The 23,847-nt window shown below is 44.3% G+C and overlaps 2 protein-coding genes across 3 annotated transcripts in view; both read left to right on the top strand.

The window, feature by feature from the left end:
- Positions 1 to 1,539: 1,539 nt before the first annotated feature.
- Positions 1,540 to 3,810, top strand: ndufa12 (NADH:ubiquinone oxidoreductase subunit A12). The gene is made up of 4 exons (XM_071920625.2): positions 1,540 to 1,657; positions 2,299 to 2,384; positions 2,787 to 2,874; positions 3,537 to 3,810. The coding sequence occupies exons 1-4, from the start codon at positions 1,569 to 1,571 to the stop codon at positions 3,715 to 3,717; spliced, it is 444 nt and encodes a 147-aa protein (XP_071776726.1). The 5' UTR covers positions 1,540 to 1,568; the 3' UTR covers positions 3,718 to 3,810.
- A 3,324-nt stretch (positions 3,811 to 7,134) lies between these two features.
- Positions 7,135 to 23,847, top strand: part of LOC139928155 (transmembrane and coiled-coil domain protein 3) — a 29,726-nt gene continuing 13,013 nt past the window's right edge. The window contains exon 1 of one of the 2 annotated variants that reach the window (XM_071920577.2): positions 7,135 to 7,257. In XM_071920577.2, coding sequence (XP_071776678.1) covers positions 7,213 to 7,257 — 45 coding nt within the window. In that variant the 5' untranslated portion in view covers positions 7,135 to 7,212. Of the gene's footprint in view, positions 7,258 to 16,615; positions 16,842 to 23,847 lie in introns of those variants that run through there. The other variant, XM_071920578.2, reaches the window with a different exon arrangement.

Below are 23,847 nucleotides of genomic sequence, written 5' to 3'. Positions count from 1 at the left end.
ACCGCAGCCTCCTGCCAGAGGGGAGTTTTCCAAAAAGTTTGTGTCCAGGGTGGGAGGGGTCGTCCACAATCTTTCCTGCTCGCCTCAGGGTCCTGGAGGCGTACAGGTCCTGGAGAGATGGCAGATTGCAGCCAATCACCTTCTCAGCAGAGCGAATGATACGCTGCAGTCTGCCCTTGTCCTTGGCAGTAGCAGCAGCGTACCAGATGGTGATGGAGGAGGTGAGGATGGACTCAACGATGGAGGTGTAGAAGTGCGCCATCATCGTCTTTGGCAGGTTGAACTTCCTCAGCTGCCACAGGAAGTACATCCTCTGTTGTGCTTTTTTGGTGAGGAAGCTGATGTTCAGCTCCCAGTTGAGGTCCTGGGTGATGATGGAGCCCAGCAAGCGGACGGACTCCACAGTGTCGACTGGGGAGTCTCTCAGGGTGATGGGGGTGAGTGGGGCCGGGTTTTTCCTGAAGTCCACAACCATTTCCACTGTCTTTACAGCATTGAGCTCTAGGTTGTTCAGTCTGCACCAGGACACCAGGCGGTCGATCTCCCGCCTGGTTCCCTCAGATTAATCCTCATCATCTCTTTCTGTGTCCCATACCCCCTACAACTCAGAACTACGTGCTCCACTGACTCCTCCTCCTCCTGACATCCCTCACACAATCCTGTCTGGTGTTTCCCTACCATTTTCAGTGTTTTGTTTAGTGCACAGTGCCCCAACCTTAACCTTGTCAACACAATTTCCTCTCTCCTGTGTCCACTACCTACCCTAGTAACTTTGACACTGTTTTGAATTTGATATAAATGCCTCCCTTTCCCCTCTCTGTCCCACCTTTCTTGCCACATTTGGTTGTTTTTTTTCCCAGATTACACATTTAACCTCTGCTTTACTGATACTAATTTGCATTTCTATATTTCGTTTCTCTTAGCCAACTCATCCACCCTCTCATTCCCCCTCACCCCTACATGCGCTGGAACCCACAGAAATTTTACCAGCCCTCCCAGGCAGGTCGATTTGTTGCTAAAAGTTGCTAAATGACGTTGTGATGTCATTGCGTGATGACGTCATTACGTAATGACGTAAAACTGCGTCATTACGTAGAATACACAATGACGTTACTCAAATTGACTGTACATCTCGGCGAAAAATATGATTTGAAATTTGTTAGTTTATTACATATTTTTATTTGTAAAAGTAATATAAACACAACACATTTTTTATGATCAGATATTTTTATTTTTTACCTTTTTCAAGACTAGCTTAATTTTCATCTGCAGTGAGTGCGCCAGCATGTAGTAACGTTACTGAAGGTTTACCCCTTTTCAGATTGTTAATGCTACTTTGTGGAGGAAATTCTAAATTCGTCTTTTTTTTTTTTAATTGTGACTTCCTAACCAAACAATTATACTCTGAACTGAATGTGTTTAAATGATTTGACCAAAAAAATTAAGTTTGTCTCGTCGAAGCAACAAAATTGCTAAATTGGCAACACTGACACAGACAGGTAAATATTGTATTACTCGGACATGTTTACATGCAGAACGGTCCGTCGCGATAATAGTTCCGTCTAAAGATGGCGGAGTATGCGAACATTGTCCGAAGGGCTTTGGGGCAACTAGGAGGTCATGGTGGAGTGCGTGGTTTTCTTGTTCAGCTATTCAGGTCAGTTTTATTAAGTGCTTTTTTGGTTATATGTTAAGCCACTGATTATAACTACCAGTGCGGAATAAGACAGGGGATACGTGTGTCCCCTGGTGTTCCAACCAGAGCTAAGTTAGCCGTTTGCTAGCTACGTTAGCCAGCTGGTTAAGGTTAACTTGTTGTGCATCAGTCTGTGACAAATTTGACTAATTCGCTTCTTTATTAGGTAACGTTAAATTAGGCATACATGTCATTCACCATGCAATGTTTATTTCAGTAAAATGTCTTGGTTTACATTGCTTTCTGTCGCCCTCCATGTATTTTGGTGGAAGAAGATTGTGGGAATAACAGGGTAACTAATTCTAAAAGTTCTAAAAATTCTAAAAATTCTAAAAATTTTATTGCAATAAAGTGCTGTTTGGTGGATTATATGTATGCCGAATTGAAGAGTGCCGCCTAATGATTCAGAGAACATGCTGAATTGCTGAGTCATACTTTATGGAGCATGTACCCTTGCCGATAAGCAAGTCCACATTAAATGCCAGATTTTTTAAAATGATGTTTAGCAGAATTTCTCTCCATGCAAGAGTGAACGGCTCGTATTGGGGCTATGCTGACCAGAATGTTACATCATCATTGTTACAATGCCATTTTGTTGGCAGGGCCAATGATGTGAAGACAGGAACCCTGATCGGCACGGATAAGTATGGAAACAAATACTATGAGGACAACCAGCACTATTTCTTTGGTGAGAACAAAACTGCAAAACCTCCTTGATCTGTGTGTGTGTGTGTGTGTGAGAGAGAGAGAGAGAGAGAGAGAGAGAGAGAGAGAGAGATTAAACAGTGGTCAAATCCAGACACCCACTATATGATTTGACATTTGAAAAAAACAAAAACAAAACTGTGTGTCCAGATCTGGCCAATGATTTTCAGCTTTTGCTGATGTTATGATAGTCTTTGAGTCCAAATCTTTGGTGAGAATGATTTCCCATGAAGTCCTGTGAAATCTGTAACAGCTTCATGCCAAGCATAGAGTGACTCATATGTAATTTGGTGGACACTGGTTGTCATCTGCCATATGTTAATGTGTCTTGGCATATCTGCAGTACTCACTGAGACCAACTCTGTCTCTGCCCCCATGTGTTCAGGACGGCACCGCTGGGTGATGTACACCACAGAGATGAATGGAAAGAACACCATGTGGGAGGTGGATGGCAGCATGGTGCCGGCTGAATGGTATGACCTGCACTTTAGTGTACAATTAATACAAGTGGTGCCCACTTGGGCTAAAGCACTCTGTGAATCTTTGCTTTACTGCATGGAGATCAGGGTGCACAGATTCTATATTGGAACTTATTCATTTTTTAAAAGTTGGGAACAATTTCACACACATCAATAAGTGTCCTCATGTTATAGCCCTTGTTTTTCAAAGAAGGGGTCAGCACCCAAAGGTGAGTTGTGCGACGAATAAAATTGGCCCAATAACTATTCATGGCAACTGTTACTATCAATGTTATGCTTTCATACATTTTAATTTATTTTCATACTAGATATTTTTTACTACATATTACATATTTATTTACTACATGCATCTTGTTGGTATGTATTTTTATTCATTTTTCTTTAAGTATTTTATTATTTATTTTGCACACCCTCATACATGCTAAATTTTCATACTTTTCAGCCATGAAATTTTTACTTAATAAGTTCTAAAGTTGTAATTGTGTTTGCGTTATGTTTGCTATTTGTTTCTTTGCTGTATCTTAAAATATTTGCTGCCACAACAACCCAATTTCTCCACAGCCCTCATCAAAGTTTCATCTTATCTTATGTTGCTAAAGCCTTTCTGAGAAATGTATATATTATGTATACTTATATACATACTGTTCATTGTCCAGGCATCGCTGGCTGCACTGTATGACAGACGACCCCCCCACCACACATCCACCGGTGCCCAAGAAGTTCCTGGCCGAGACGCACCAGTTCAACGTGAGCGGCTCCTCCGAGCAGTACGTGCCCTACTCCACCACGCGCAAGAAGATCCACGAGTGGGTTCCACCCCAGACCGGGACCCAGTGACCCCACCTGACCACGACTTCAGTTTCCCTCTCTGTAAATTATGATATCCAACTTGCTCTCTGAATAAAATCTCTATACAGATGTTTGTATGAAGCGTTTGTGATTATGGATTATTGGTGTTAAGAATTTTTTAAAGAGATGAGTTTTAGGGAACTATAAAGTAGGGTTTGATCTATATCGATATTGGACTGAAGCTGCTGATAGACAATATTTTGTGGCGATATTCTGCATCTTTACATTTTTATGCCAAAAAACAAACTATTAGTAATTCAGTGTCTGCCCAAGAATGTTATTATTGACAGGGTGGAAAAGCGTCTGAAACAGGATTTAGACCATGGGACACTAAAACTCTCCGTTGAAATAACATTCTTGTGTGGAATCTGATCGAAATGTTGCATTAGAATCAATTCATATTAAGGTGTTCCCATAGACAACCAGTGTAATATTGATGAATTCTACAATAAATATGTAATCAATCAAACTGCATCATATCCATCATATCAGAGGTGTACGACATGGATCCAGACCAGATCTGATTTTTAATAAAATACCAATATTGGCTCTATATATCAGTATTGATATTGCAGCCTAACTCTACTATATGAAGACAGTAATTAGAACAGGCAGCAGAGACTGAGCCCGGTGTTTTTGTCTTACAGTGAGCTTGCAACACAGTGTCTCTGTGTCATGTGTGCCTGTTAATCACTATGGGATTATGCTGAGCTGAGGGAAAGGCTGCAACATGCAATATTTCACACCGAGGTGCCTGGAGGGCTTGGGCGCTGAAGTGCTTGGTGCGTCAGGGTGTGTGAGGCGAGCGGGCAGGAAGTGACTGGCCGCAGCACTCGCTGTGACTCAGTGCCAGAGCCCCAGTCCCTCTGCGGCACAAGCCTGGGCCACGGCGCTCATCTGGGACCGCTGCAGAATGAGAGGTGAGGTGCCAAAGCTCTTGAATACTGGCATGGCTTTAATGATGGATTAGCATATTTTGAGTATTTTGCACTGAACCCTGCTAATTTATGCTGGTTGGAGGAGTTGTTTCTGCTTATTGTGTGTCCAAAAGCAGAAAATCAAACTGCAAAAGGCTGAAAATAATGTACTTCTTGAAATGATGTGTAGGAATGTGTAGTTTTGCTATGATGCCAGGATGATACAGCACTCCTCTTCTTCTGCTGCTGGTTGAGACTTTATTGTGGTTGCAGGCATCTGGAGCTGTTAAATGAGGAGGATCACTCTGTCGTCCCTTTTCCCCCGCGGGGTCAGTTTGGAGGAGGAGGAAGAAGAAGAAGAAGATGAAGACTTTAATGTAGGCTTCAGGACACACTCAGCTTTTCCCCTCCCTCTAATACTGTGCAGAAATGGCCAAGAGGGGGCATTGTTTCTTTTGATTTATGCCTGTGAGTCAGTTCCGTTGTCACCCATGCTATATCATCACCCAAATTCAGTGAGGAGGGGGGGGGGGAAATGAATGCTCTGCTGGCATTGTGTTGAGTCAGCATTTCAGTGAGCACAAGTCTTCTCTCTGACTGGAGGAGGAGCGTCTTTATTTAGAGACCAGTGGGGACTTTCAGTGTTTTGGTCCAAATCCTTGAACTTAATGAAGTCTTTCAACAAATCACAATAAGCCTGTCTGGGGTTTATTGTTCTCCCCAACCCAAATTTCCCAATTGCACTGAATGAATGGCTCCTGTGTTGCGCTGCTGCTATCGTTTCGTATCACATTAACTACATTAGCTGATCAGCCATTGTCTGATTCATCTTCTGCCGCAAATGGAGCAGAGATAATCTCTCTCTCTCTCTCTCTCTCTCTCTCTCTCTCTCTCTCTCTCCCTCTCTCTCTCTCTCTCTCTCTCTCTCTGCCTTTGTTATTGCTGACGCAGCACTATGCTGAAGTGGCAGCTGGGTCTGCCAGGGATGCCAGCTGGGCACCAGGGAAAGGCTAAGGAGGGTCATCTTGACGAAGAAACATACACTCCTCGTCTGGCCTGCAGCCTCTTCCCTTCCCTCCTCCACTCCTTCATCTCCTCGCCATCTGCCAACTCCCATACCTCCTCTGACCTGTATATCCCAATCCATCATCCTCTCCTCTTTCGATTCCCTGTCTCCTCTCTTTAACATCTCTGTCTTTTGCTTCCCTCCCCTCCCCTCCCTCTCCCCTCCCCTCTCTCCTCATCCCATCTTTCATGCCTGACTTCCTCCCCCTGGATGGATGCGACTCCTACAGGAGTGTGATTCCTGGATGAGTATTTCCAGGCTCCCCTTCCTGGCTGTCTCTGATTCTGCGGGTGTCAGCTGTGTTTAATGGGTCAGAGTTGGTGCCTTGGGTTTTTTATTTTCGGCCGCCTCTCCCCTGGGGCGCGTCGCTGTAAAAATACCGACGTCCCAGTTCTGCCCGCTTCCCATGTGCATCTCAGCACCTCAGTGGCTCAGAGAAGGGAGCGGTAGACTGGATTTTCTGTTGATGCAGTTTGAGTTTCTCTTTTCTTTGTCTGTTCAGCCATGGTGGCTATCACTGCTCATGCTAACTACCCAGTTCTTCTTCTGTTTATTCCAAACAAGTGGTTAGATCAGCAAATATAAAAGCTTTCATTAACTGGCTATAGCTTGAAACACTGTTGTGTGATAGAGAATAGGAAAACAGACATTTATTTATCTAAAAATGTCTTGGATTGATTGAGCAGAAGCACTATCGAGAAGTACCTTCATGTGGGATAATGCATTTGAGAATGCGTGGGAGTGGGAGCAGGGCCCAGTGGCGGTCTCACACACACACACACACATACACACACACACACACACACACACACACACATAGGCTGTTATCTGGCGCTGCAGATTACCAGTGCTGTCAGAGTCCCCATAGAGTGTATTCACCCCCAGGGAGGGAGTCTGGAAGGAGATTCCTGCACTAACTCAACATTAGCAGCCTGACATTCCCACACTCATCCATTCCCTTGAACCTCTTCCCTTCCTTCCTCCCTCTCTCTCTCTCTCTCTCTCTGCATCCTCTGTCTCCTCCCTCCTGATTGGCAGGGGGAGCTTGTGTTACCGTGGCAAAGTGTGCCCGGGCCGGCCGAGGGTGGCTGATAAGGATCGCAAAAACTCTGGCTGTGGCCGCCTCATGCCTTATAAGGCGGTCTTTCCCCCACTAGGGCAGAACCCTGTGAGAACAGTGCAGGACAGGACAGCTGGGGAACGCACCTCAGGACGAGCACAGGGTGGGACGGGAGTGTGTTTTGAATCTTGGACAAGGGGGACGAAGTGCAGAGGTGCCGTTGATTTGAGCCCCGATGGCAGCTAGCACAGGAAGGAGAGGATTTCACAAGATAATAACAGGGTTGCACACACACGAACAGACACACACACACACACACTCCTCCCTTAGAGGGTAGTCCTAAAACTTCAAAGGGAGGCAGACAGAGCTCCCTGATGTGCAGGAGTGCTCAGAAGCCGGTCGACATGCACTTTGACCTCAGGCTCTGAGGAAGAAGAGGGATGAGGAAGCACTTCAGCACTATTCCACTCATCCATGTGACTGAGGTAGTGTGTGTGTGTGTGTGTGTTTTTTGTCTGCATTTTCTTGTCTGTAAGCATGTGATACATAAGGACCTCTTTTGCTCTTGGATATATCTGCTATTCATCTCTCCCGCATAAATGAAACGCTGGAAAAGGCAGCTAGTGTCTTTGCGAGGCAATCAGCTGCAGAGTTACATGATCGGCGGCGTGTTTTTTCGCGGCGGAGCTTCTGCCCCCCGTGAACCCGGCGCTGATCTGGGTCACATGAGGAGTTGTTTGTGTCAGAGAGATAAGGAAAAATGGTTTCTCTTTCTTTTACAGCTGAAATATGCCTAGTCATCGGTATATTCCACATGCCAGGATGGGACGTTTTTGATATCTTGACATTCTCAGGATAGCTCGTTCTGCAGATTAGGAAAAAAAAAAGAGTTTCCAGGCTGTAATGAGACAAATCAATCTTACTTCAGCTGATAGCAGAGACACACAGCAGAAGTTATGCATTATTTTGGCAGGATTTTCTTTCTCATTATAGCCATGTTAATAAATGAGTTGATTTTGTGTTGCGAACAGAGGCGGCATACCAGAGCGGGGGAAGTAGAGCAGGTTGTTCTTCATTTGACAGTTAAGTGTTGGGTCAGACATGTTTCACCACGTCTCTGCGTGTGTGCGCATGTGTGTGTGTGTGTTTGTCAAGCGATGTGATTGGACCTTGCTGCCTGAGTAACGTCTGAGGAATGTCTATACAGCGAGCCATAGATCATGCTCGCTGTTTTCATTCTCTTATCTCTCTCCTTCCAAGAATAATGTTGTTGAAGTTTGACTTTGAGCGCTCGGGCAGCCGTGTTTGTATTTCTCCCCTCTTTATCTGTCCATCATGGCCATGGCCGTTCCATCAAAACGTCTGGTTGTTATCCTTCGTGACTGCAAGGAAAGCATCGTATTCCCTGGGCCTGTCCCTGGATGGCCAGTGCTTTGTGCTGACACTGTGTGTTATGTGTGTGTGTGTGTGTGTGTGTGTGTGTGTGTGAGTGAGTGTACAGTATGTGCATGCGTGTGCGCCTGACTTTGCCAGTATGCGCACAACAAAATGCCACTAAAATAATCTGTTATGTAACACATCCAGTATAATGGGCGTCTTCCTGTCAAGGTCCACAAACAACAGTAGAAGGAAGGAGCAGCAGAGCTTTGCCTTACTGTCGCTCCCCTGTGGGTTTTCCCGCTCCAAGGTCCGGACTATATGCAGAAAAGCAGATTTCAACAGGTCTGTAAATAGATCTGTGTTTTCACGCCGATCATTGTCTTCACAGCACCTGCACCCCTGATACCTGGGTGAATCCGCTGTGTTGTGAGGTGGGATTTGCTCTCATCAGAGGCTTAGAGATGTGGCTGTCCTCAAACTGTTACCTGAGGTCACAGCAGTTTACCATGGTAACCATCGTGCTGTCTTACATACACAGCATTAAAGACCTTGGTGGTCTTGCTCTGCTTTTATTCCCCCCCCCCCCCGGTTCTATCTCATTAAGCTCTGTGTTTATCCCATAACAGCCGTAATGTATCTGAGGACATCGCAGTGTGATGTGTCAACAACACCATTCTCTCACTAATATATCTCATTTAGGTCAGTGTGTGTTCTTGCACTTGTATCTTTATGAGGACCAAATGCTCTTACAAAGATAGAAAGAAGAAGAAGAAGAAATGTTGCTGGTTGTCACTTCTACAAGGGGCTAGTTTAGGGTTGGGACTATGATTAGAATTAGGATTAGATTAAAATTAGGGTAATGGTTAAGGATAAAGGAAAAATCCTCTGTTATGTATCATCAATCTGTGATGTTCAGGACATTCCAGGAGTTATACTGTGATGAAGTATTGTAATTTACTTTCCCTCAACCTGCCGCGTCTACTTCTACCTCAGTTAGCGATTTCTTATGTTTCCCAGAATGACCTTTGACAACCTCCAGAGAACAGGCCTGAACTTGTTGCTTTCAAAGTCGGGTGCATGGGCATATAAATACAGCTTGCTTGCCAACTAGTTTGTAAACACCGGGCGTGTCTATGATTATAGACACACAATCCTTACTCAAAACACAACATGTCTTGTGGCTGCATCGTATTCTGGTTTCTCCCTGTATGACTGCTGAACGTCTCCTGGTGCAAAATGGTGGCTCTAGAAAGAAGCTTTTGGCCAGTTATCAGCGGGAATAAGAAAAATACACACCAAACAAACAAACAAAATGGACCCAGAAATTCAACGTACATCACCAATAGCTGTTTTTTTTAACAGTACTAAAGTGTTTTAGGTTGGATTTTTCCTTTAAGACTAGTTTTGGTTAGGCTAAACGTTAGGATCAAGCATGGATGATGAGGATTAAGGTTAGAGAATGAATGTAGCCAATGAAGGTCCTCACAAATATAGTAATACAAACGTGTGTGTGTGTATGCATGTGTGTGTGTGTGCGAGTCCCTCTCCGTCTGTCTTCACACCACAGTGCATTAGCCTTGTGATCTGTAAAGAGGGTTTGGGGTAAACACCGACTCCCTGCTCCTCCGCTAGCAGCCCCAGTGGGGCAGATGTGCTGTTACACAACCTGACGGTGACCTCATCAGCCCCAGGCGGCCCCTCAAGCTCAGCTGCACTGATTAGACTTGGGCAACATGTGTGTGTGTATATGTATAATTGCCCTTGATGATGATGACCCCTCGATGGAATCCAAGTACGTCTCTTCAAGCACACACACACACACACACACATCAGCTGTCATCTTGTAGCAGCCTTCCATTTCTCGTCATATTTGTTACAGACGCGCTGCTCAATTTATCACCATGGGAACAAGAAATGTTGCTGGCAGTTACTTACTGTCATTCTATATTGATTACCATTTGGCTTCCAGCCATATTACACACACACACACACACACACACACACACACACACACACACACACAGAGTGTTTCCACCTGTTGCTGTCAGGATTAAAGCATATATCATTTCAAAACACATGTCGAGCCATTATTACCAACCTTTTATCGCAACCACTCACTCATCCATTAAAATCCATAATAATAGTGTTGAACTGAGCAGTGTGTGTGTGTGTGTTGTAATTAGAATCAGGGAGAAATGTGTACATTTCCTTTCCATCCTACGTATCTGCGTACATGCACGTATGTGAACAACATTACCCCAGATATAATAAGATTTACTCTTAATTGAGCTGTCTAGTTAATTCAATGTTAAATGAAGCAGTGTGTGTGTGTGTGTGTGTGTGTGTGTGTGTGTATTGCTGTCTGTCTGTGTGTAGTCGTGTCTGTGTGGATTGTGTATATGTGCTCAGCCTCATTAACATATAACCTTGTCTGCAGCCTCTAGCTACCCATTCTAAAGGGAGAAAACAGGCTTTGTACTATAAACAGTATTTTATAGTCTTCTTTCTCCCGTCACGAGTTTTTTCCACCAAGTCAGCAGGAAAAAGAAAATCTCCTCTCCACTCTTATTCATACTGTCTATCAAATGCAAGACAACGAATAGCACGAATGTGGCATCAGATTTCCTCCTCTAAGAGAGTTTTAACCATCGGCGTGAATGGGAATCATGTTTTAATTATACTTTTGATGTTTTGACAGGTAAACAGAGGTGATGTCGTCATACTGGCAGGGATATGGAGCCAATCTGTTATACTCTCTCTCTTTTTTTTATCTCTCTGTGACCTCTTGCTTTAATGTCACACCTCTGTGAGTTTTTATTCTCAAAATAGGCCTCGAGCCACTCAGAGGAAGACAAAAGGGGGTTGAAATGTCACAAGCGGCGCGGCGTTTGGGGCGTGTGTGTGACGTGGGTGTGTGTGTGTGTGTGTGTGCGCAGGGACGACACATGAAAGAGTCGCGCGGCGGTGACCCCTCAGATATTTATTTCAAAAAGCCCCTGGTGCCCCGTGTTCACAGGCTGTGGCCTTTATGGGCGCGTTCACACAGTCTAATCGTTCATAGATCATCGCGGCTAGATTACAGCAGTGGAGGTTACATTAGACTACTGAAGGAAGTAGCTTAGAGAGTGATGTGACCCTTGCTATGAGGTTTATGGATTCCCGCATCTCAGACTCAGATGCCCCTCCTGGGCTTTTCATGCACGACATCCACAATGTGACAAAGAACCAGTCAGTGGCTGTTTGAGAGTGAAAGCAGCTTGCTGGCGAGGGAGATAGAAGTAGAATGGCAAAAAAATTATGCGAGCTAACAGACAGGGCGTAAATAACAGGTGTCAGCATGGACCAACTTCACTGTGGAGCATAGCAAGCACCTTGTAGAATAAATACTCCTCAGGCTGGGTGGCACAGAAGGGGATCCAACCCAGTAGTAGGTGGATATGACTAATAATGTAGCTCATAAACTCGCCTTTTCAGTGTATTTTTGCATAATTGCATGTTTTAATTCCCAATATGTATCCTGGGAAAGTGGATTTAGCTACAACCACTCTAGTGTTTGAGCAGCTTCACTGGAGCAGTTGGGGGTTTAGTGCCTTGCTCAAGGGCATCTTGACAGTAGTTGTTTAACTAATTCACTTTCCCCACCCACAGTCTCCCAGCCGGTCTGTGGATTCAAAACTGTCACAACCCCGCTCCTCTCACCTCTAGGCTACCGCCACCCCCATTTCTGTTCCGCCTATTCGGTAGACCATCTGTTTCTGAAGTCCTCAGTGCAGATAAGTGATGTTCCGCTGTGCATCTTCCTTCGTCGGTGCCATTTACACAGCTATGTAAATGAAAAGGTGTCGGGGTTGGTGAAACCGCGGCTGTGCGATTAACCCGGACAGTACCGCATAGATCTTTCACAGAGCTTCAACTCCAGTCAGGCTCAAATTTACCGCCGGAGCCTCTTAAAACCACCGGCCCCTATTCATTCCCGGCGTGGCCCATTCATGTGCCCTCCGTGATTTAGTTCCCCTGCCGAGCGTGGACAAAAGACACCGCTGGATAGGATGGGGGGTTTAGCGGACTGAAGCTGGGTCTATCCCCCCCCCCCCGTTAAAAAAGAAATTCTATTATTGAGTCTGAAAGGAGCTTGAGGAGCAAAGAAGGGGGGGAGTTATAGAGGAGGAGTAAGGCTTCTTCTGTTGTCTGCTTGAAAGGAGGAAAGTTGCTTTTGAGATGGAGAGAGAGAGTGGACAGTGTATTGGAGGGGGGGTTATTGAGGCCTCTGGTCCCCCGCTAAGCGCCCTCAGGCTCCCGTCCCATCCTAACCCAGGTTTGGAACAGTTCCGCATTGAGTTATGATGTCATTGGGTGTTCATCTGGGCCGGCCGTGTCGCGGGGGTGTGTTTAATAACGCCTGGCAGACAGAAACTATCCTCTCTGCTGATTACTTCTGCCTGGTGATATATGTGGCTGTTCAGACTGATTAGTCACTGTCCCCATAGCCTAGCAGCAGCATCCGTCTCTCTCTCTCTCTCTCTCTCTCTCTCTCTCTGTTGCACTGTATGTGTGTGTGTGTGTGTGCGCGCACGTACATCCGCGTGGGCGTCATTACTTGTCTACTACAAGGCCTAATGGGGCTCATCAGCGCCAAGGCCAACTCTAAAAGTCAATAACACGGGATGGAAAGAACATTTATTTATTTGAAACTAGCCTAGCTGACAAATCCATCCTTTCTGGCGTGGTGATCCAGAGGGATTGCATTAATTTGATGTTTTTTTGGGGGGGAGACATTGAGTGACACAGATCATGAGTCCGGCCAAACTCTTGTTTGTCCGTGTCGATGGGAAAGAGGCTGCGGCGTTTGCGCGTATGTGAAGGGGCTTATTGAATATGAAATGCCAAGATGAAAAGCTACAGGGATGAGTAAGAGAGGAGAAGGAAAAGGTTGCGGGGAGCACAGAGTAAAAGCCGTGAGCGGAGAGGGACAGGGAGAGAAATCATCATCTGAGAGAGAGAGAGAGAGAGAGGGAGGGACGGACAGATCATGAAAGAGAATGCGATGGCTGGCACTAAAGCGTCGACTTCTAATAAAAAAGTGAGAGGGAGAGCGACTGCCTTAATAAGAAGAGAGTGCGACGTGAGGACAGGTTACACACACACACACAAGCTCGGGAAAAAATGAAGAGGTGCGATGGAGAGGAGGGATGCTTTTGGACTGGGCTGCTGCGGGGGTTATGTAATCCAAAAATACGCAATAACTTCAATGCTCCAATTACTGAGAAACAGCCCAAAGGACATGCCTGTGTGTGTGTGTGTGTGTGTGTGTGTGTGTGTGTGCAATCGTCTCTGTCCCTGTTCAATCGGTTCTGACTGTTGCTGAATCTGTCTTTGCACTGCACAGCGTCGGATGAGAGATGAGTTATGCATACAACAGTAGTTCCCAGCTTTTTGTCTACTTGCTCAAACGATAACCGACATACTGTCAAGTACCAATAGTAGTCAGTGAATGCAGAATTATGAGTGTCTCCACCATAATGAATCATAACAGTAAAATATTCAATGTCTTAAATGTACGTGTCTACACAATGTCCTTTTTTTCCTGGAGCTCTCAGGCTATTTGTTGTCATTCACCTGTTATACACACACTCACACACACACACACACACACACACACACATATATACTTACATACACCACAGTTGGTGTAATGGAGACAAACACACGCACAGAGAAAGAATAATGAAATAGGCAGTCTTCTAGGTTTACCCCATCTCCATAGCACCAGTTGATTTGATTGGCTGTATTGCTGCCAATTAAGTGTCTGTGTGTGTGTGTGTGTGTGTGTGTGTGTGTGTGTGTGTGTGTGTGTGTTTGTTTGAGTAGCCGGATAATCTTACAAGCAACAAAGGAAATGAGGAGGCAGAGACATTTCTGCTCAGAGGGACATCTGAACACACAGTCTGCTCTGGTGAGTTTCTCTTCCTGTCTGCCTCAGAGATGCAGCAGTGGCAGGGCCAGATTAGGATAGCTGTGTGTCCATTATCTCTCTGCTTCCCTCACACACACACACACACACACACACACACACACACACACACACACACACAGGAGGAAGCACTGAAGTCAGTTACAGTGTCAGTGGAGTAACTTACATTAGCATGTCAGTTTTGTAACAGGCATATGGGTTTGATGAGGGAACCAGTGGGAGCTTGTAATGTATTAAATCCTCAAACAAAACATTCCAGAACCCCGCCAGAACGTTCCGACCCTCCCTCACCTAAACATTCCAGAACCCCGCCAGAACGTTCCGACCCTGCCTCCCTCACCTAAACACTCCAGAACCCCGCCAGAACGTTCCGACCCTCCCTCCCTCCCCTCACCTAAACATTCCACATCCCCACCTAAACATTCCGGACCGCCGTCGGCGTTCCGGAAGTGCGTGGTGTTACAGAGGTCAGACCGGGGTTGCGGCCTGGACGGAGACAGGAAGCTGGCGCAGGAAGTCCCTAAAGAACACAAACATCACTGCTGGGGAGAGGGAACAATGGCGTCTTGTGTTTATCAGCGTGCATTGCATGTATACACGCTAATGCTTAAATTTCTCGACACACACACGCATTACTCTACTTCGTCTTATAATCACATAGTCTGACATTTTATACATATTGGGACCATCAAGAATGCTGTGTGGCATCTCTCTTACTGTAGGCTAATTGGATTCTGAACTCGAACGCTCTTATTAAAAGTCAAATGCGGTGGCATTTGGATAAGGAATCGCTACTGCATGCGTGAGAGAGGGACAGTGTGTGTGTGTGTGTGTGTGTGTGAGGAGTGGGGGGGGTAGGGGGCAGCTCTCTGGGGATGCATCTGACAAAATGGTTTGATCCGCCTGCAGTGAATCAAAGCGGGCCGAGACAGAATTGACTTCAAACGCTCTTCTGTTGCTATTCCCAGTTGCACAGCTCCACAAGTGACATGCCGCAATGAGATCTGCTCTTAGCAGTGTATTTACATAAGGCCAAAGTTATTCTCTGGGAGCACGCAGCCCATGCCCTCTCTCAGCCAAATCAATGCTAAGTTCAAAGAGAACACCAATCTAGACCTGATTAAATGTCTCATTTAACTCCAACCCCGCGCCCTCTACCTCTCTCTCTCCAGCACACACAAACACACGCATTTTAGAAGTCAATACCCAGGGGAAATGGACTGGAAGCGTATTAGGTTATCAGGATTGATCAAAGCAAAAGGATTTGTCCTGGATCTGTTGTGGAGCTATGCAGTGAACTTCCTAAATACACACACACACACACACACACGCACACACGGAATATGATTTAATCTGACTGGATCAGATTCAAATTCAATAATGGTGCTCTTGCCCTGCAGGCACCCTCGGTGCCAGGTGCTGTTCACTGCCTGCAGGCTGAATCACCAACCTGTCAGCACACACTCGTCACAGTGATTAACGTTCGGCTGACTCATTCACTGTCCTCATACAGTGGGCTTCATGTCAGCGTGTGTGTGCGTGTGTGTATGAGAATGAGAAGAGAGTGACACAAAGTAAGAAAGAGATAAAGCCCCTGTGTGTGTCGGTGTGTCCTCTATGCTGGCAGGTGGCAGGTTGGTGGCTGGGGGACTTGATGTGAGTGAAGAGGAGGATGAATACTTAATGTGTCCTTAGACAGTAAACTATCAACGGGCCCAGGTCATATGACAGCGCCACTGACCAGACTAATTAGTTGCTTTATCAGTAGGGCCAGAGTAGCCCTGCTGTGCCTCTAAAACATTCATGAGACAATGAAAGACATTTACTTAATGAATTATTAAAGTGGTCCTCAGTCTCACTGTAGGGTAATGAAACTATCCTTTCACTTGAGATATGGCCTGTGTGGTATATATCTATTTCAGCTATATGGCCAATTGTATGATCTGTTGAAAGGTCTGCCTTTGCAGACTGATTGGAAACACTTTAGAAAATTAAATGATAGGAAAAAGTAGGGTTGGAGGGCTGGGAATGATACAGATTGATATTTAGTTATGATTTTGTTGAATAGAAAACTTTATAAATGTGTTATGCAGTGATGAAGTGGTAAATAAAAAGGTGGGTAAACTATAACCTCCAGTTGATGATCATCATAAGGTTTAACGCTACTTATGTTACTTACTATGATGTCTACTCTTCATTTCATATTATAAGGATTTACTGTATGGGAGCCCTAAAAAGGTGGGTTAACTTTATTCCACTGATAAAAAGGTGAGCTAAGGTTAGCCTCCATAACATCCCTACATATAGGTTTACTCCAATTACTTTGATTTTGTTGAATAGAAAGCTCCACATACTCTTGTTTCGAATTAATTAATGTCGATGTATTCGATATCCCCAGCAGCCCCTCCCTCTGTAACGCGGTGGGCGGGGCGTAATCGCACAATGTGCTTCCTTGGCTCGGGGTTTTTGGGAGGATTACCGTGGCGGGCAGGGGCACGAAACGTATCGTCGCCGCTGCCGTCGGTTACTGCAGCAGTGGTGGCATGTGTCGCACCGACCGAGTCAACGGACGACTGTCAACTTTACACTTGAAAACAAAGAAACGGGAGTTCCAGTTTAACGGACAAGCTCGGGGGATTATGTCTGGCGCTTGTTGGGCAGCTGTGGAGAAAAGTTTATCAGAAGTAGAGATACAATTACATCAACAGCATAAATATGGTAAATATGCGTTTCTCTACTATTACGAAGTTAGCTAGCTAGCTAACCTTAATACTAAGGCCGTTAACGTTTCCCGAGAGAGCCCGCTCCCTTACAGCAACTTTCTCCATATTGAGGCTTTCCACAGTCTACGTTTACATTGTCCTTTTTGGCCACGTCGAAAGAGGGGAATATGGTGTTCTGTGGCAAATATGTAACTATAAACATACCGAGAGTAGACAGTTGTTTGTTTCTATTTTGTAAGTGATCCTGACATATAAACATCAGTAACCGTCGAGTTTCAGCCTTGCAGCAGGGAAAGTCGAGTTGGGAATCCTCTTTTTTTCATGCAACGTTTGGTGCGACCGCAGAGCTGTCACTTATCTTTCTGCTGACTAGCCCTGATAACGTACCACTCTCTCGTGAGGAGAGACCGTCACGTCATACTTCATTCAAAAAATGTGGTTATTTAATGATTCCTTGTTTATCCATAAATGTACAAACCTGCTGCAGTATCACTTAAGACGTTTTACGAATCGCTTAGAGACAGTCTTCAATTCGGCATACATCCGATACACCAAGCACCACTACTTTAAATAAAATTTCCACTTTTTCTATTGGTTCGCCTCTCAATCCTACAATCGTCTTCCACAAAAATACACCGTAGGCGGTAGCGAGCAGTGAACCAGTTGGAACAGTTATGGCAGAATTGAGTTAAAGGGCTGCCCGGTGAATCACTTGCATGTCGGATTTTCCAGTTGCTACTAGCGATTTGTAAAAGGTCTTAAGTCATGTTCAACCATGTTTGTACATTTGCCGATAAGTAAGGGAACATGAAGATGCCAGATTTTACACTGGAGTTTGGTGGAGATGAACGGAGCGCATCGGGATCATCTGCTGTGAACTTGCCATGATGTTTTAAATCATGTTGACGTTGCGCTTAGGCGACTGTTCATCAAACTATGCCGGTGTTTGAAAAAAGCACTATATGCACCTTAAGGCGAAGCCAGTAGTGGAGCAGGTTTAACCAGTCGCTCTGCAGGTGTTGCCTTGATTGCAGGTAAAAATGAAAATCTTTTCTCTGTTACCATAGACAATCATATGGAGTGAATTGGTAAACGAGTAAACAAGAGGAGCTTGCTGTTTTCCCATGCAGTGTTCAAGTCCCTAAGTCCCTACTGTACTACAGAGCTCTGTGGTATAGAAACCAAATGTCTGGCCATATGCGCCATCCTGTGCTACACACGCTATGGTGACATGCTCACATCAGTATGCTCCTCATAAAGGTTGGGTAACATGTTTTCTGTGTTATGACAGAAAAACAGATTGTTCTCTGACCCAGTTACATGGGGCTCAGCAGTATGCTGCTGTTTTGTGCAGTCTTGTATCGAAGACACACAGACACTTTACCATCAGCCGAGAAGGGTAAGCGGGTTTCTGTGGTACCCTCTTCAACAGAGGAGTAATTCAAGAGAAGGTGCAGCAGCTTTTGCATTGCCATGCCATCCACAGGTCTTGAATGAACCCAAATTTATGAGCTGGGGGGTAGGGCTGAACAATTAATTGAAATTTTATCGAAATCGCAATATGGCCTACTGCAATTTTCAAATCGCAGGAGGTGCAATATTTGTTAAAGGCGAAATGTGTGTCAAAATACCATTTTAAATTAAATATTGTCGTGCTGCAGAGATGTCCTGGCCTACACATCATATTCTACAGACTTAAGAAAACATCTTTGTTTGGTACAGATCCCCGCAAGTATCACACCATAATCATTTTAATAGGTTTTTCAATGAAAATGAGAATAATGATGTAAAAATTATAATTCCCTCTAATATCGCAAATCATATCGCAATTGCAATATCAGTCAAAATAATCGCAATTAGATCTTTTTTCAAAATCGTTCAGCCCTACTGGGGGGGTGCGGATGCCCAGGAGAGAGACTGGAGCCAGCAGAAACACTTAACATCTCTGTCCTTCTGCTACTGGCTGCATTTCATAATACCTCAGTAGCCAGTGATTCTCAGACATTTTGACCTTGTTCATGAATTGGCAATCCAATTTAGAGTAAATTAGCAAAAAAATCCAAAGAATTGCTCTTCATGTGAATTGATTTGTGGTATCGCCATTCAAAAAGTGAAAGGTCTCTCTTGAAAAAGAGATTGCATCTCAATGAGATAACCTGGTAAAATAAAGGTTAAATAATAAAATAATAAAAAATAAAAATTGGATATTTGTCTCCACAAATTTAAAAGTACCAAAACTCTTCCTCAATATGTCGCTCCATGGGTATGAAGCTGATGTGAAACCTTGTGTTCCATTTAGAGGACCACCATACGGGGGGGGGGTCTGTATGGTCCGTTTTCATGGTCAGAGGCCTTTCTATTCTGCTGCAGTGAGAGGAAATGTGTGTCCCTCTCCTCCTACCCTCCATCCCATCATACATAATGCAGACTAAAGCATTTGGCACTTCTCTCAGAATCTCCAATGAGTTTAGAGAGATGTGGTCTTCTGAAAGTCCCAAATCAACAGCTGTGGCGCTGCAGAAACTTAGCTTATCTGGCTTAAAGTGAATGAAAAATGCCTTTTTAACCCTTTTAGATCACATCCCTGGTCATATTGTGCAGCTATTTAACAATATATGCCAAAAAAAATACAAAAAATCAATTTCTTTGTATTCTTATATCAAAATTCAATCATGTTTTCTTCCTGTAAAACAAAATATGCCTTGTGCTTATGTAAGCATGCCTCAACCAATTTCAACCAATAATATCATGACATCCACCCATCAATCAATCTTCAACTTTTAGCGCACAGAGCTAAGAGGCTAAGATTCATTAGTTAGCTAGCTAGCAACAGCACGGTACTTCGGTGTGTCTTCAGGTGTTATGACACGCCCACTTTTCAACGTTCAAATCAAATTCCTCCCAACGTTATGTCCCGCCTGTCTTTCCTGTTTCACTCGGAAATACGTCACGATACGGAAGTTAGATACTCTCGAAATGCCGTTTCATCTCGACTTTAACTGGTCAATTTTTCAAACCGATACCGGAGACGTGCTGACATTCCCTCTTGGTGGTGAAAAGACAGGCAACTGATATCAGTAGCAGTAAGAATATTGATTTGTTCAGTCAGGTAGAAGGACTATAGTTGACTGGGTTCATCGACTCATCAATATTGATGATATTTAAAGGTCAGTTCAATTTTGTGTGTGTTTACATAAGCCTAAACAGTGTGTGTGTGTGTGTGTGTGTGTGGCGCATAATGAATACATCAAGTAGCCCTTTTCTCTTCATATCATCAGCTCACTTTCAGCTCACATCAGCTCACTTTCAAAGAGGAGGATTTTCGCACTCTGCCAACAGTTGTTGCGTGTGTCTGTGTGTGTGTGTGTGTGCATGTGCGAGTGTGTTTGATCTAGAGGAAAGGGATGGAGGAGTTCTTCCCTTTTCTGAGCTCCTGACAAGTGTTCCCTCTGGGCAAGAGTGTGTGTTGTAAGATTGTGTTTTTTTTTCTTCGGCTCCATGTTAGTGAAGAGCGGATTCTCTTGCCCAAAGTCTAATTCCACCTCCTGAGCACAGGGATAACAGGAATTTATTACTGAAACAGCATGTGTCTGTCTGCCTTCAGCTATGTGAGGTTAAGGTTTGTTTATGGGTGCATTTGTACTTTGGCTGAAAAACACACCATTCCAGCTTCTCTGTGTATGTGAGTTCAGTGTGTCTGTTGGATCAGACGCACAGACTTCAGTAAGCCTTCCAGAGAGGCAATCCTCCTCAGGCCTTGGTGCTAGATTTTGGACAACCAGGAAAAGTAAATGATCTGAGCGTCTGTCTGTGACTGTGCAAAGATTGGACAACACACACTAAACAACCGCCATCTGCTGATTTGTATCCTCTTGTGTGTCAAAGGGGAACACACTTAATGACAAGTTGGATTTGGGGAACACACACCAAATTCTAACACCATGCAATCTCACACGTAAAAACACTAACTCTATGCATTACTACATCACAGAACTGCTCATCTCTCATTGGCTTTGTTCAGATTTGAGTGGCTCACACTACAAGACTCATTAAGATCTGAGCTGAAAAAATCAAACCTGTTTAAAATAATCGTGATGGTCCCAGCTTGATTAGGAGGAAAGAGATTCAAGTCCTGAACACTCACACTCTACAAGATCATCACACTGTCCATTGTAAGTAGGGTTTGCCCGATCCAATATTTTTGGATTTAAACTGCTGATACCTAATATTTTGTTGATATTCAAAATCTTTAAATTTGACAATTTTCATGGCATTACGTTCCAAGCAATTGCAAGTATTCCGTATTTTCCCCAGAGATTTATTCTTGGCAGGGTGGAAAAGCCTCTGAAACAACATTTAGACCATGGGACATTAAAACCTTCCATTCTAACCCAGAATAATGATGACAGTGATGATGATAATTATAACGTGCATACTTGGGTGGAATCCCATCAATACGTTGCATTGGAATCAATTCAGGTTCAGGTCTCCCCATAGACAACCAGTGTAGTATCGATCAATTTTACAATAAATATGTAATCAAACAAACCGCAGCATATCCATCATATCAGAGGCAGACAACACTGAGTGGTCAATATCTGATTTTTAATAAAAGGCCAAAATCAGCAAATCCATAAATCGTTGTAACCCTAATTACAGCCGCCCCAATCCGGCGCTTACGCTGTCCAATCTTGAAAATCAAGCATGATGCCAAATCATGATTATAATCAGCCTAAAAGTCGTGAAGTGTGTCCCCAGCCTTGGGGGTTATGGTTATTGCCCTCAGCAACACAACATTGATTATGTGCAACAAGTCAGGCCTGAGCTCTTGTGGTTTGCACTCCAATCTTATCTAGGCAACAGGAAATCAGTATTCTATAGTTAGGCTACAGTTAGTACACACACACGCACACACACACACACACACACAAAGCCCCCAATCAGTACCACAAATCGCGGTGATGAGCTAAGCCTGGCCTATTGTTGTGTTGAAGAGAGAGAGAACGGATGGGAGGAGTGTAGGTATTGAATGTGGTGGCTGACTGATGGTCCTGGGCTCTGACTCGCTTCATTGGCTATTATGGCAAGGTATAAGCCAGGCTGCACTCAATCGAGTCTGTTGTCAGGGAAACCAATGGAATCTGGATTTCCTTTTCTTTCTCTCTCTCACACACAGTCTTCTGTAGGCTTTGCCATTTTTTTTTCCTCTACACTCCTTTCCTTCTTGTTCTCCTTATCACCCCCATTTCTCCCCCTGCGCTCTGGTATCTTGGCATGAACGATACTTAAGGTATTTATTAAGATGGGGATGAGCGATCGAGAGGGGAGGGGGTGAAAGAGAGACATTGCTGCATTTCTTGAGCAGTACAACGAGAAAAGCAATCTCCAAACGGTATAAAATGGAGACATCTCACATGTGCGTACACAGGTTTACCTCTCTCGCTTTCTCTCTTTCTCGCTCTCTGTCTCTCCGTCTGCTTTTGGATTAGGGATTGAGTGGGCTAAGCTTACAGTGAATAGACACACACTGACAAACCAGCAGCGATGCCGGGTGTATGAGTAACACAGTGCGGATTAACACACACACAAATACTCTGCCCATCAAACAGATCCTGTGTCAGCCGAGCACACACACACACACGCTGTTGTTTGTTTTTTTGTTTTTTTTATACCTGATTAAATCTGACTCATAGCTAATTATTACACTCCAACAGTGGATGTGTTCAACCAGTTATTTAAATCCGGTTCAACCCCACTGAGACGTAATTTTTCGACCAGTCAAATTCAGCGCTATTGCTCCTCCATAATTTTTAGAATCTGCCATAATGATGCTTTATGTCTGTTTGTGGCAGAGTCTGAAACACACACGTAGATGCATTAACACGCCACATTTGCACTTGAATGTGATACATCTGTCTGAGCACTTGTTTTCATCCAACAGCTGTGAACTGTGCAATATTTGGTTAGCCTACAGCTGCACGCTGTCACACACACTCCAACAAATGTGTTGTCTAAAACGGGGGGGGGGGGGGGGGGGGGGGTCACATATGCAACTCAGTCTCATAGAAGGTTCCCAGGAGTGCACACACCTGCAAGTCACTATTATGTAATTCACAGGAGTGAATTACAGGAGTCTGAGTCTGTCTGTGTGTGTGTGTGTCTGTGTCTGTGTGTGTGTCTGACTGAGGACGTCAGATCAGTTAGATTGTGTGGCCACATGTCACAGTTACTTTGCATGGTGACAAGTGACATTGCAATAGCTCTGGCTTGTATGCATGGCAGAATTTCAATGCACTCATCACTAAGTACATAAGTGTGTGTGTGTGTATTTTGAGTGCATAGCGGTGCTGTGTTTTTAATTAGCCCTCTTAAAATGGAGTGTCTCTCTAGTTAGAGGTGTGGAATGTAGCTGAATCCTTCCTTGCCCTCTAAACACAGAATGGAGGTGTGTGTGTGTGTGTGTGTGTGTATGCATGTGTGCACCATATAATGGTCCTACTAATCATGGAATTTGGAACGCGTCATTTTACAGGAATATAGCAGAATGTATTTTACAACTACTTTCACATATTGTTTGCATTAGATGGTTTTCAGCCCAGCTGGAGTGGAAACAACTGTTCATCCCTTTTCTGAGGTGAAAAACAATATCAACAAACCGGGAAGCATTACAATTTTCAAGTCACGGAAGCATTCTGACTTAGTTTTGTAAAGTCATGGAAAATCCTGTTATTTTTACATCAAGCCAAGGCCATGGTGCAAATCCTGGCCTCAAGTCATTTGAAGCAGTCTGTGCCTCTCTAAGCTCCAGTCTGATTCTGATAGTCCACCTGTAGAGTTCAAACACTCTCTCTATTTGTTACAGTAGGCAGGTTTTTCCCTCTTTCACTCGCTCTCTATCACTCTGTCTACCACTTTATCTCCTACTCTTTATCAATCTCTTTTGCTGTCTATTTATGTCTTTCTCCTAAGCTTTTGACCTCACACATGTCTACATCCTCACC

Source organism: Centroberyx gerrardi, chromosome 24 (genome assembly GCF_048128805.1).
Source record: "Centroberyx gerrardi isolate f3 chromosome 24, fCenGer3.hap1.cur.20231027, whole genome shotgun sequence".
NCBI lineage: Eukaryota > Metazoa > Chordata > Actinopteri > Beryciformes > Berycidae > Centroberyx > Centroberyx gerrardi.
This window is presented reverse-complemented; position numbering and strand designations above follow the sequence as displayed.

Bases quoted from the DNA above. Each gene is read 5' to 3' on its own strand.
- ndufa12 (XM_071920625.2), top strand. From the start codon at position 1,569: ATGGCGGAGTATGCGAACATTGTCCGAAGGGCTTTGGGGCAACTAGGA. The intron at 1,658-2,298 runs GTCAGTTTTATT...TTTTGTTGGCAG, and splicing joins TTTCTTGTTCAGCTATTCAG to GGCCAATGATGTGAAGACAG. The intron at 2,385-2,786 runs GTGAGAACAAAA...CCATGTGTTCAG, and splicing joins CAACCAGCACTATTTCTTTG to GACGGCACCGCTGGGTGATG.